The 14,876-nt window shown below is 38.5% G+C and overlaps 1 protein-coding gene across 2 annotated transcripts in view; it reads right to left on the bottom strand.

The window, feature by feature from the left end:
- The window catches only part of LOC131545837 (zinc finger protein GLIS1), a 78,569-nt gene extending 63,739 nt beyond the window's left edge, over nucleotides 1–14,830 (bottom strand). The window contains exons 1-3 of one of the 2 annotated variants that reach the window (XM_058785024.1): nucleotides 14,670–14,830; nucleotides 14,187–14,343; nucleotides 13,710–14,001 (exon numbers count right to left, since the gene is read on the bottom strand). In XM_058785024.1, coding sequence (XP_058641007.1) covers nucleotides 13,710–13,965 — 256 coding nt within the window. In that variant the 5' untranslated portion in view covers nucleotides 13,966–14,001; nucleotides 14,187–14,343; nucleotides 14,670–14,830. Of the gene's footprint in view, nucleotides 1–13,709; nucleotides 14,002–14,186 lie in introns of both variants that reach the window. The other variant, XM_058785023.1, reaches the window with a different exon arrangement.
- Between the last annotated feature and the right edge of the window lie 46 nt (nucleotides 14,831–14,876).

Raw genomic sequence — 14,876 nt, forward strand, 5'->3', positions numbered from 1 at the left:
GCCATTCATTCATTCACACAGAGACACGCAGAACATACAGGATTCATATTTGAATCGACTTTTGCGGCTTAATATTTACAGATACTGGTCCATATCGCGATTTGATTTAAGTGCAATGATCTACTTTTGATTAATTCATCTAAACTTTGACAAATTATGTGACATTCTGTGTTAAACTGTAAATTCCGTTTTTATAACTGGATTCCGAGATTCTGTGCGCGTTTTCTGCATCGCGGAAATCATAGGGCCATATGCGTCAAGAACCGGGTTGACCGAGTGCTCGGTACCACCGGTAGCCTACTTAAAAAAACCTGGTACCATGACGTTTTCATTTCTTTAGTACCGACTTGGTACCGAAGTACCGGGTCTTTTGACAACACTACTATGAATTAATAAACGTTTATTGATAAGAACTATTTCATGTCTTCATTTACAGTAGCGTGAACCAGGAGTAGTCGAGTAACTCGAGTATTAAAAAAAAAAAAAAGAAATCGACTAGCAGAAATCAGTAGTCGTGCAACCCCTATAGGCTATATATTATATATATAAAATAATATACATAATATACTTAAAGTTAATGCACCCTTTCTCAATTCATAAAATTAGATTTTTATATTGTTATAAAAAAAATGCTGTTCTTCTTAAAAAATGCTGCTCTTTTGAACCTTCTATTTATCAAAGAATATGACAGTTCACAGTTTCCACAAAAATATTAAGCAGCACAACATTGATATTTAATAAGAAATATTTCTTGAGCACCAAAAAAAAGCATATTAGAATGATTTCTGAAGTATTTCTGAAGAATTTATGGCTGCTGAAAAATCAGCTTTCCCATCACAGGAATAAATTACATATTAAATTAAATAATAAAAAAAACTCTTATTTTAAATTGTAATAATATTTCCAAAAAAATAGCTGTATTTACTCTATTTGTAATCAAATAAATGATCATATAAAACATTTAAAAAAACAAAAACAAGGTGTTTAAATGATGCAGACAAATTGATATAGAAATATTATTGTATAATTAAACAACCCAACTTGTGAAGTTTAGAAATAAGCACAGGGGACCTATCAAACACATTTCATATGGGATGCCTATGTTTTCCCATCACCCTCAACCTGCATAGAGTTTCAAACCACACATATCCCTGAACGGAAGTGGGCAAAACAATGTGACTCTTTTTTGTTTTGCGGGGTATCATCCTCACAAACCAAAGGATCACTCTAAACCGACCCCCTTTTATAGCTCCCCCACAACTCCTGTCCCGCTCAGGCCCCTGGTAACCCGAGAAGGGACAGATCAGCAGACAATATACATCATCACACATCAAACGGGGCCCTCACAATGCAGACGTCCCCAGAGAGGAGAAGAGAAGGTAGGGCATCCGTCAGCACAGGAGCCCCTGGTCAGGAATAACACGCCGACTGCCGGTTTGAGAAATGAGGGCTGAAGAACCGAAAAAAGCAAAGCAGGGGCGGCATGCATAAAAAAGCAGGGCATCATGGGGTGATTTTAATGGAAATTCTTGCAATATTAGTCCAGTGATACGGTTTGTAGGGGAAGGTGGTAAATAAAGGGGTATTTATGCAGACGGCGTGTCATATCCAGCTGAGGAGAAGGGCCCACCATCAGCGTGGTTTAAGAGCAAACCTATTCTCACTGTGCAAGCATTCAGTGGGTGTTTTTTCTGCTTGCTTGATAGCCATCTTTTACTTGACTACATGTGGTAAACAACGTCATTACAACAAAATGTCTTGAGTTATGGCTCAACTAACAAGTTCACGGTTCGATTCCTGATCCAGAGCTGCAGAGTTTGGCTAATGTATCATAAACAGAGCTGCAAGTCAGTCAGCTAGTGTTTTGTGGATCTTTATTTCCTCCCAGGGCTGTAAGCATGACTTAACACCAGCATTTTCACACAACCTGGCATCAGCCTTGCGTTTGTGAACTATAAATCATGTTCATTTCATCCCCGGACTTTTCCAAAAAAGACTCCAAACCCATAAAGAGTTTGTTTTTCATTTCACTCTGAAAGAGCTTTGAAATGCAAATATTTGTTTCCTTTGCGAGAAAAAAACAACGCGAAATTTGAGGCGAAATATGAATTCTTGCCATTTTACATCATCGCTAATACAAACATGTTAAAAATGGGTCCATGGTGGGTTCCTACGCTCTTTTTTGTGTGCTCTTAAACGAGTGAGTTTTGGCTGGCAGTAGTGTACATATCCTAATGATTTGCAAGCCAATTATTGGACTTGGTTCCTGCTTTCAGAACTCCTGAGGCTTGTAGAAAGCTGGCCTCTACAAACTGTACGGCTCGGCATTGCCAGTCTATCGGCAAGTCTAATAAGCCTAGATGACATGTTACAAACCAAGATATTTTACAGTAGTTAGTGTCGTTCGTCCTATAGCTGACCGCATTTTGCCTTGGAGTGATTTGACTTGGGCTAAAAATATGTCATGTATTTCCTTCATGTGAACTGCTGTTTGTTCAGTGCATGATTTGAATTTTAAAACTAACTTTGTAAGGAGTAAAAGATAGAAAGATAGAACTTATTTCACAGTGGCACATCTAGTTAAAAATATTAACTCACTGAACAGTTTGTGCTCTGCAAGCACTCACATTTTGAATCCATTTATCAAAGAATCATTCATTTATCATTTTAACGGCTTTTAACATTAAGCGTTCTGGCGTAATGTACGTTTTATCTAAAAGTACAAGCAAGCAAAACAAGTCACTGAGATAATGATGAGAAAGCATGTACAACATCGAAAACATCGTACATCGAAAGCTATTACGCAAGTCTTTTTTTGCTGGCTTCCCTACATTTTTCTGCCATCAAGTAATCCTCAAAGACAATCCTTCTATTTGTCACTGGAGTCAAGTCAAAACTATATGGAGTCAATTAAAGCACAAAGTGATCTGAAGATGTGGCTAACCCCATGTAAACAAAGAGAACATATGAAAATACAACTCAAAGTCCTTTTCAAGATGTGTGGTTGGCAGCGATCTGGTGAATTGGAATGAGAAACATGTTTAGAAAGCTCCGTGCTTTCAATCGCAGAGGCATTCAAGAAACAGAGGAGGAGGGCGTGGGAGAACCAAAAAGGCCTTCGAAATGAAGCCGCATGTCTAACGTCATTTCTCTCCATATGCTTCACTGATAAGATGTTTGTAAAAACATCTTGTAACATTACAGAGACGGGATTGCTAGTTTAATGAGTGATTTGGCGTAAATACTAAAGTAAATGTCAAGATCCATATGGACACATCAAGTAATCAAGGCCTAGCTGGTTAGTATGGCCCTGTCAGCCCCTGCTGGTAGCAGCTGTAACTACACCATTTTCCTTCATTGACACACATTCAAAAGTAGCAGAAGAAGAGATTACACATCACATCCTTTGACGTGCCATTTATAGAGCTACTTAAATGACAAAAGATTTAAAATTTACATTTTGTGAATCCGAATCTTAGATTTAAAATTTGACATTTCACAAAATTGAATTTTTGTGGTATATTTTATAGCTTTGAATTAAAATTTTAAAGTTGTTTCATTGTTGCCACATTGTCACACTGGAGATTTTACTAGCAGTGTGACTGAATTTAAATTTGATCATTTTAAAGTTTCATATCTCTTCTTAATGCAAAACTTGAAGCTGGTAACATTAGAATCTGAATATTTACCTAAAAAAAATTCAGAACAAAAAATCTGCAGTTTAAAAATACAAATCCATCAAATGTCATAAAACCACGTTTACAATTCAAATTTCTAAAACGTAATTTAAAACTATAAAAAAAGCCATAGACACATTTTATTAAAGGTCACATGACAAGGATTCAAATGTACAAAAATCATTAGCCATGATTGCTAACGGATAACTTTCTCTCTGTAATTCTCTTGACATCATGCGTTAACTCGGCAGAAACGTCAATCACTGTAAAGGCTCGCAGATTGTTATGACAATACAATCCTCTCTAGGCAGTCCACTGTCTCCACTCTGTAACATCCTTGAAAATAAGTGGTGCCGATTCTAAAGAGAAACCAGAGCCTCCAGATGAGCGCGAACGTCTCCGGTAAGGCTCGCTCACATTCGCAGTGTAACCCTGCAGACAGAAGGTATGTGTTAGTCACTGTTTGATTCAGACATATTTTCGACGAAGGCTCATTGAGAAACAGAGGCTGTTTTGACTCGGTCATCTTTGAGAAAGCCTGGTCTTGGAGACTGGCGGCATTTGCAAAAGATTAGCGGGCTAGCTCTCATCTACTGTGCTCGGGTCAGGTAGAGTGCAGTAAGCAGACAGTTATAACGCTGATATCTCTCCATCTACGCCAGGCAGGAACATTCCTACAACATGAACGGCCCTGTAATCCAATTAAGCCCCATGAAACATGTGACCTTTGGGCACGAAGGTTAGGTTTTCAGGTATCCCGAGGCAAGATTTTTGCAACGTAATGCAATTTCTTTATGTTGCAGATCAGAAAATCCCTTTTGATAAATCTTTCTACCGCAAGTTCCCGAGCATTAAACTCTCAATCGATCTTTCTGTCAGCGTAGAGAGCGAATATGCTTTGTCATTGCGGGAACAGGCCCAGTTGGGGTGCGTTCACAGTGTAACACAACGAAAGCAGATCACTCTGCCTTAACCTATCATTAGCCAAAAGAATAAATGCAAACCAACTGTGCGAGAACAATAAAATAATTTGTCAAGGGAAAAGGGTGCAGATAAATTCTGGGACTCATTTTCCAGCTGGCCTGAGAAGTGAAATCGCTGGCCAAGTCCACAGCACCTGGCTGTCAGGGCTTTCATACGGCTTTACTTCATTTCAGTTTTTAAAAAGCAAAGCAGTTAGGTCATTCACAACACTAGCGCCTTTTTTCTGTATTAGTCAACATTTGACTTTTTAGGGCAAGAATCAAGTAAACAGCCAAAAAAAAAAAAAAGAGGACAAAACGAGCTAAACATACCACGGCTGCAGACAGAATTTCTCTTTTTTTCTCCTCTGAATATTCTTGTCAGAAACTGCGAGTGATATATAACAACTGTTTCCTGCTGCCTGTGTCATCTTTTTTCTTTAAATAGGAACCTTGTGAAGTCGGGCGTTGCTTTATGTGTAGATTTAGGAGCGCTAGCAAATCAGTTATATGGTAAAGCGTAGCTTCGTGGACCGGCCCTGCTGTAAAGCGCGAACGTGGGGCCAAGGGAAGGCCGTAAATGTCAAGCGCGGCCTGGACAACAGAGTGACCTGGTTCTGATTAGGCTGAGATTGTTTTCGTTTCCACTTTCTCCACGGAGATATTGAGCACACACACACACACACACACATACACACACACTCATCGCTTCCATTTCCATAAGATCCAGCAATGTCTAACCTCCCTCACATGTGTTAGTTCAATAAGAAACACACGTGCATGAGATATGAAGGTTACGTGTGACAGGCATGCTCAACATGGATTCCTCGCTCCGTCACTTACAAATGTGACCTGGAGGTCAACAGGCGTACTTCCCATTTTTCCAGTACCGGTGATGTTCTTGTCTTTGACTGCCAGCATATCTTAAAGTGTCTAAAGTGATGGTATAGTCAAATTGATTAGCACCCAGAAAGGGTTTTCCCATGCATTCTATAAGTGCACGCCTGGTTGAAAGAAAAATCGAGCAGTCTGCCATAACGGGATGTCTTATTTCTCATATTAATGGAACGTTTGACAGTGGAATTAATGCTATGTCAACACTAGAGAAGTATCTTAACGTTAATGGTACATTTGCTGCAGCATGATGAGTATGTTCTCGCGCGCACACACACACACACACACACATGCACATAAAGGGGTGACTCCAGTGGAAAGTTTGGCACAGGCCGAGTCCTGGAAAACTCATCTGTGAGATTGTGGTGAGGGCTTAAAGGGTGAAATAGTGGGGGAAATATTTGTGGTAGGTGATAAGTCAGCAAACTCAGTGCAAATTGTAAAAAGCTGAAGTCAACATTCATTCCTCAAATTCCTCTCATCCTGTTAAAGGGCCGGGACGCATTAGTCTCTCTCCTCTCATGCTCTGCTTTCTCATGAGCTATTGCAGCCATATCTCAAATGCTTTATTCGGGAGCTTGGTTCTCTTTATGCGTTAAACTGTAAGGTCCGTCACACATTCTACATCTGAACTGCATATTTACAGTATTTGGCATCCATATTAACTGCATTCACACTGTCAAAGTGGGCAGCACAGTGCTGTGGCACTGAGAGTATAACAACACATTGTCAGCATAGTCAGATTTTTTTGCAAATCAGACTATACTGGTTGCACTGTATGTTTTTGAGCCATTAAAAACAACAGCACACACTGTATAAGGCTACCTTAATTAATGTATTCTGGACATCACTGTGTAACTTTCCCTATGTCTGGCTTTAAAAATTCTGAAAAAACCTGGTCACTGTAGTTATATTGTGTATTTTATTTACGAGCTGCAAGGTTTATATCAGCTGCTCAACTCACAAAAAACTTCTTTACCCATTTTCTCTCTATACAACACAATAGTGTCATTTAAAGGCACAGCACACTAATCATTGCACAATTACTTAATCTTAACTAATCGATTAATCAATGCACACTAATTGTTGGGTGAACAACTGATTGCACGGTATGTTTTTGATTCAAGTACAGTAACATACTGTAAGTTATTAATTCAGGAACTGGACTACATTGGTTGCTTTATACATTTCTGATTCAATGATGGAAAAGAATCTTTGTTAAGAAATAATGTTTCTTGTTGTGCATTGTATTGCAAATCATTAAATAAATAGGCCTAATGCAAAATAAACTAGAGTATTTAAGCACGTTATTCCGTCTGCATCAGCGTAACCATGCAGATGGTTAACAGAATCAAATTTTTTTTTTTTAATGTATTTTATTTATTTATTTATGTTATGTAACCAGTTATGAATAAGAACTCGTTTGAAATAATTCTAAATGGTTATTCCCAAGTAACAGTTTTCTTCATTTAGGTCTATTTTTTAAATAATTATGTTATTGTAAAATAAATAAATACAAGTAATCTAAAATTAATTTTAATTTCTGTATAGAGCCACAGCACACACACACACACACACACACACAAGAATTCTGCATGTCTGCCATTGCTGCACGCGCACACCCTGCAGACGCAGTCTGGTCTAAATTTTTACAAGGCACGTAACAATTATTGGTCAAAAGTTCCTGTATTTCGCATAAAAATTCCCATAACGTAAAAACAAAGTGAAGGATCAGGAAAAAAACAGATCGGACAGTCTGTGTCGTGGGAAATTGTGTCCTCTTATCATTCTCCGGCATCTTTTTCTCCAAATATTAACCTGCCAAACTGCTGATTTCAATTTATGCTTTAAGTCTGAGTAAACACCCCAGAGCACTGTGTGGAGATGAGACGACAGAGTTGTCTGACAGAGAAAAGTTTAATAATGTTCGGTGTTCTTTTAACCTCGCTCTGAGCATGTCTCCGTCTGAGTAATCCAACAGCAGCTCGACGGAAACAGGAAGTAGGAATGCTCAAAGCTTACCGATTCGTGACTGTAGACTGTTCTGAAATGCCTCGAAAAAACTTTCAGCCCTGAAGGTCAGATGAATCTGATTGGACTGTCGCTAGACGTGACAAAAATTCAATAAGTAACAGCACAAAATTATTAGTTTCACTCCATGATGTCCATGATGTCTGGTATTCACAAAAATATTAGCTTTGTTGAAGAAAATGAGGACATAAATGATATTTTAGTGGTATTTTTATGTGCTCACAGCAAACGGTCTTTCTTGGAATATTTATTAATGTCTGTCAGTTCCTTTTTTTGGCCTTTGAACTGCAAAAGGTCAAGTTTACTTGACACATGCTCAGCTGGGAAGGCAGTGAAATGTTATTTCTCTGGCTGTACGTAGAAGAACTTTACTAGACAAAAAAGCAATGAAAAACAATAAATACACAAAGGTTTTTCATCTTACTAACATTCCCTTCTCAACCATCGTTAGACGCATAACAGTATGAATATATAAAATTTACAGCCTTCAATGATTTTAAAGACGAATGGCTCCCATCACATAATCCAGATCTGTTCGTAAAAGTGAAGTGTTTTCATTCTAAACAATCTGCATTCAGGGCCCATGTCAGGTTATTAGCCGTCAGAAATCCCTGAGCGTAATGTAATATTCCACTCGGTTGGTGTTGGATCACTAGAGGACGAGAGAATAACTAATTCTTCCAGAACCCTGCGCTTTATTAACAACCAGCAATAAAGTATATAAACTGCACTATTAGACTTTATAATGTATTTCATAGTCCTCAAGGGTCATCCCAGCCAATCAGATCGCAGACTGAATGGGCACTGCCCCATGGCAGCTTCCTGGCACGATGAAACTACTGAACAACAGAGAGGATATAACTGTGCCTACTGGAATGATTTCTGCTCTCTGCTAATGAAGGAATAAATGTTTGTGCATTTGTTTTTGACCATTCGGATGAAGCCAGCGCTCGATTGGACGGCTGACGTGCCCAGACTTGTAAATAAGAAGGTCTAAGGACTGGCAGAAAATGCCTTATGAATCTGTCTACATTCACTACGTCCTCTGTATAAATTAAAGGTGGTTTGTGGGCCCAGATTCTGTTTGTACCGAGAATCTGCTGTAATCTTTGTGGTATTTCTCGATATAAAAGAATAATACTTATTCTAATAAAAGACCCACCAGGGAACTTGGCACTGGTTTTGGTATCCATATTTATGTTCTATTAAACAGGCAAGTGAACTGGGCGGAGTAGAAAAAAACAGCTGTATTGGTACAAAGACCAGCGGGGTGTCGATCGCCATCCGTCACCTTTAACACTAAATCAACAGTGGATACAAAGGGTCACGGCCACCTAGCCATCTTGCAGCGTCCCGCTACGGGAAGCCGGGGCCATCGTGTCCGCTTTAGGCCTCGCGATCAATGCCGCCACAAAGAGGATTTTTCTTTGATGGAGCAAATGAGCACCGGGCCAAGAACAGCAAGTGCCACTGTCGAAATGTAAATCAAAAAACCACCCGTGTGCACGGTCACACGCGCTGAGAAGTCTGGAGGCACAGTTGCTGCCGTCTAAAAATGCATGAGTAATTCGGCCCATGTAGATGTGCGGTTAGCTGTGGCATGTCCCCCTGGCAAAGGCAGAGAGCGAGTAGCCCCTTCATCTCAGTACGGAGTCAGGGAGACAGAGCGAGTAGGCAAAACAATCAGATCCATTTCACATGAGGCAGGAATTCGACCCCTATATCAAAAAGCAAGAGGGAAAAAAGGTTGGAGAGTGTGGGCGCATTTTTATGAGTGATTCTCAAGACATGGTCCAAGCTAAAAATACATTTTATGATGACACATCGGAGCCAATTCTGTTTTTCCTCCGTTTAAGCCCAGGTCCAGAGCACATTTCCTCTGGTATTCCAGCGATATTTCGACACTTATTCAAACCAGATAATATTTTTTTTAACAGAATTATTGGTTTGAGGGTTGTATTGGCAGGGCGAGGGTGCCCTTGAAATGAAGGATGATTCAGGCCGTTTCTTTGGCTTGGTATTACACATCCCACAAGCATAAATAAAACAAAACTGGACATTGCTATGACATCACAGGTGCCATAAAAAGCCTAAATTGTAGTTATAATCCAACCAGCAATAAAGGTCTGCGACGTCTGAATGTTTTACCTCAGGATTGATTAAGTAGGTTGAGGTTTTACATATTATTTGAAAAACAACAACGGAATGATCCCAAACCATAATGATTGAGCGTCAGATGCTGTAATCTTCTAAAACCACAAGAGCAGCTTTCATCAAACGCTACTCGATTAGATTATAAAAAGTTTTTCAGACTTTTTCCACAGATTATGCCTCACCGACCGCATCTTTCTCTCAAAAATAAGCTCGTAAACTCCCAACCGAATGAAGTTGAATCAACACTCAAGACGGTCCTCTAGAGACCTGTTTGTGAGAAATGATTCAATGGCTTCCATTACAGCAAGCTGGCTCTCAAAGGCTTGGTGACTGACACTGAAAAATGTTCACTTGTTAAAGGTTTGCTCAGTGATGTCATCGACCAGGATGAAATAGCACTGCGCATTGATCATGAGGACTTTGTGAATCAATGGAACAAGCTGCAAACATTACAGTTTCCCCACACAATCAATTTATCCATGCCTCATTCTGATGTCATAGGAGTTCCCCAAAAGACGTGGGCCGCAGTCGAGGAGGATGTGTGAGAGTGAGAGCACAACTGTACAGAGATCAAGTGTGTGTGTGTAAGTGTGCGAGAGAAAGCCCAAAGACCAGTGAAACAAACGAAAAATGCTCAGGCGAAAAACAGGTAATTGCGCAGCCCACAACGGTTTACCAGTGATGCAACCACCGACGTCAACATTTTTTTTAAACTCGAGTGCAATCAGCCACAGCAACTAAAACAAAGCAATCTTGCGGACAACACATGTTTACAGGAAGCAATAAAGCCAGTTGTTGTATATAAAGCATCCACCTATAAATCACCTGAATGAGAACTTCTAAATCTGATCAATCTGAGGGTTTTAATACTTTTTTAAACAGTCAATAATGGCTGCACCACACCACAGATCCTGAGACATACTGATTATCAGTCAGCCAAACACAGGAAACTTCATCAAGCTATAGGAATTCAACAATGAGTGCAAATGCCACATTTTACAGAGTGACCGTACAGAGTGACCGAACGGTGCTGAGTTTGTATATGTGTGTGGGAGTACACGCATTGCCATAGAAACCCGAAACACTATACCAATGACTCCCTTTAGAGTCAATTACTCATTTTTTCATGAGCTGAATCAACACTTCGACGTGGGAGTTTGTCTGTGAATACTAAGTATTACCTTGTGTTTAAAAAAAAACAAGACACAAGCACGGACAATCACAGCAACTCTGATATCATAATTTCATTTACTGAAAAATTACACTGCAGTTTTTAAGGTAACTTAATGGGATGAATTCAGAATGTTCGATTTAATATCATTCAGCTCAGAAATTGGAAATGTGTTGATTCAATGAAAAATGAAATCCGACTATATTTGCCAATGCACCACACATCAGTAGTTGACTTATCCAGGACACAGAAAGCCAAAGAACAATTTAATTAGGCATGGTAGAGAGATTTTGTCCCATTGGACAAGTGCTGCTTTCTTAGGATGTTCATCATGTAGATGTGCGATGCCTTGCCAGCTCACTGGTTGCATGGCCATAACTTTCTCATGATCTTGCCGAATTGTACGGTATAATGCGAATGCTGCTGCATTAAAGGCATCACCCAGATCACTTTATCTTGTATGATAACATGGCATTTCAACAAAACCTTGTCTAGATATGCGCTTGAAACTACTTGGCTACAAAACAATTACATAATTAAATAAGTGTCTTAGAAACATAAACTTAAATGGCTTCATTTACAATGAAAACAGCAACATTTAGTATAGCACATGCCATATACTGGTTTCAGACATATATGTACATATACACACATTTTTATTTTATTTTTACTTTTGCCTTATTTAAAAAAGTAGACATGCATAAGTATAAATCTGACAATTGGCCTGAATCAATAAAAATCCTTAGAACTGAGACCTGAAAATTAGCTGCAGCACTATGTGCCAACTAAAAAAAAAACTGTGCAAGAATAATTGGTGAAAAAGAGTAAGCTTCTTCAGAAAAACAAAAATCACCATTTTCAAAAATAGGTAGGACTTATAGGTAAGGTAAGTTTAAATACTTCCACATCACTTAATTTACTGTACAATCAAGCATGTTCTGCCACTGCAGTTGAAATGAGCACCTAATCAACGACTATTTTTAACGGATGAACTGAGGTCCATAATCAAAAACAGACTCACAGATGAATGCAGAATCATATAAATGTTTGATCGCAGTGATATTCTTTTATTTAACATTTAAAAATAATTTCACGTGTAAAACGAGTGAGATAACATCTGTAACCTGTTCTCTGAAGCATGTCAACAAGATCACGCAACACACTACATGCTTACTTCAAAACATTTCACAAAAGTCCATTCCATTCCTTTCCAGTATGTAAATTAGGATGCTCAAATAAGTATATCTAAAATATCAGTGTTCCGTTCTGTCAAATTCATCTGAGAGACATGATTCACTTGGGACGGGGGCGAGTTGTGGACCCAAGTCTCATAAATGCTGAGACAAACATTTGGTTTGAATTTGTCAGGCAAACGTCATAATCAAACCCTCTGACTCTCTTTTGTGACAAGGTATGATTACTAATATAAGTCAAATTTGTATAATCATAAGCTGAAGTAAGCGGTTAGCTTTGCCAACCCCCGCAATCCCACGCCATTGTAGCATCATCTAAACAGGGTGACCACCCTAGTCCAAAACCAGAAAGCCCTGTTCTTGAGGGATGCATGCTCAATTACAACTAACATGACTTGTGATAAGAGTGTCACATACATCTAAGCACATATATATGCAGTATGCACATATATAAGAGTATAATCAATAGAATGTGTGTTCTTTCTCCAATGAAAATAGCGAGGTAAGATGCAAGTATGAAGATGATTTTGTGACTAAATGAATGAGATTACTGAATCACTCTTTATGTTTTGCATACAGTGATCTCCCAGTGCAATATCATGGTATTCTCCTTTACTCAGCCTCATGCTGTATGGGTAAACCTCTATGACTGTTTTTCTTTTGTGGAACACAGAAGATGTTAGAATGACAGCCTCAGTCACTTTTAGTGTATGAAACAAGATGTTCCACAAAAGTAATGAAGTAAAGTTTGGAACAATATGAAGGTGAGAATGATAACAGAACATTAATTTGTGGGTGAAATATCCCATTAAGGCATATAATAATGAATTAATGTAGTCTACTTAACGCAATCAAGTATTTTGTCAAAAGACAAACCGTGCGAGATTAATGTAACCTTTTTTTTTTTTTAAGGTCCCGTTACTAAGCTATCCGCGACACATTTAACTTTCCTCAAGGCACGATAACCTCTAGCAAGGAGGAACGGGTGTCGAATTGTGGCAAAATACACCGCGACATGACGATGTGCACAATTTTTCTTTTGCGCTTAGACGTTATTGTAAATTACGCCCACATATTATTACACACTCTAATATATCACCAGATGTCAGTTTGAAACAGGTAAGGTAAAGAGTGTATAAACTTTCCCTGAAAGGACAAGTTCTGCATTAACTAAATTTTCTTCGGCAAATGTAAAATTATGTCTGATTTTTAATGTATTTCTGGCTGCTAAATTAATTAATACATCCAATACATCAAATTGTATGTAGCCTTATTCATTTTTAGTTTTTATAATCTATTTATGTTTTTATTTATTATAAATTCATTTATTTTATTCTTTTTCTTAATATATATTTTAAAACCATTAAAGGTTTCCAAAAACGAATGGCTGTACAGATTGACATATAGTATATGTTAAATTAAACGTTACAGAAGCCGCTGTAAGCTAAATTTATTTTAATGCTAACTATTTTTTTTTGTGCTATTTTATATTTGCATTCTTAATTATGCTTAGCCATAGTTGGGTTATTTTAATCCATAAACCAGATTAAGACTGCAAAATCCCGAGAAAAAAAAATGGTAAAAAAAAAATAAACACCCGTAAAGACAAAAGTCCGCAGGTACATACCTTCTCCGGGGGACATGGTGAAACAGTGAAGTTTGGAGGTGTGATGCGCGTGGAGTTTGAGATCTTCAGATCCGCAGCGCATCTGTATCGAGGCGGGATTCGAGCCACAGCCGTCAGCAGGGACGCGTTTCGGGCAGATGTCTGTTTTACTGCTAAACATGGAGAAAGTGAGCTCGGTGAAATCTGTCTGATGACTGACCATCCCAATAAGCGCGGCAGATTTCTGCATCTGGACCTCTGACTTCCAAGTGTGCATGTCAGTCCCAGTAATAGTCCTTATCGCTTCTTCTACCTGTGGGATGAAGGATCATGAACTTGAACTTCACTTGAAAGAACAAACTCTTACAGCTCTCAAAGGACTCTGAAGCAACACGATAGCATACAGCCAATAATTTTTTTTTATAGCCTAATACAGTAAAACACACTGAATATTTAATGTTTTCATAGGTTGTAGAATAATTTTAAAACATAGCCTACCTATTTAAACCCTCCAAAGCAAGAAAGAGAGGATATTTTGACTGATTGATGATGACTCTCAACTTCTGCGTCCAACAGGCTGTTAAATGTGTTCTTGCCGACCGCATCCTCTCTCCTGTTTCTGCAGCAATTTTATGAGTTTTCTATAGCATCAATTCTGAAAAGCAAAACATGCGTCCCTGCTTTGATTGACAGCTCGAGGTGCCAATGAATATACACTACTGAAAGGGGAGGGACCAATCGGGAACAAACTGGATGCATGTTTTGTGAATAGTGAAGTTGATCTCGAGCCACTTCAAACTGGGAATAATAATTTGCATTTATACAACTAATACAGTTCTGTACTACTACCTCAGATAAACAAGCTATGACTGAGATGAGATTCGTCATCACACAGCAACAAATAATTTAAGACCTATTGTGTAATAGACAAAACCATTGAGAGTACACAGATCAATAATGAATATTTCTTAGGCTAAATACCTGGAGGATGATGTGGCACTAGCGTAAAAATCTTATGTTTATTTTTCTGACTTTCGGTTTAGAGAATCGCAGAGAGTATGATAAAAAAAAAATAGGGATTTGTGAAAAAGGCAAAAACAATAGAAAAGTGTTGTAGTCAAACATATCAACAGTGACATCTTATGGACATTTTTAGAAAGTAGCCTAACATTAAAATGTCAGTCGGCC

Source organism: Onychostoma macrolepis, chromosome 08 (genome assembly GCF_012432095.1).
Source record: "Onychostoma macrolepis isolate SWU-2019 chromosome 08, ASM1243209v1, whole genome shotgun sequence".
Lineage (NCBI taxonomy): Eukaryota > Metazoa > Chordata > Actinopteri > Cypriniformes > Cyprinidae > Onychostoma > Onychostoma macrolepis.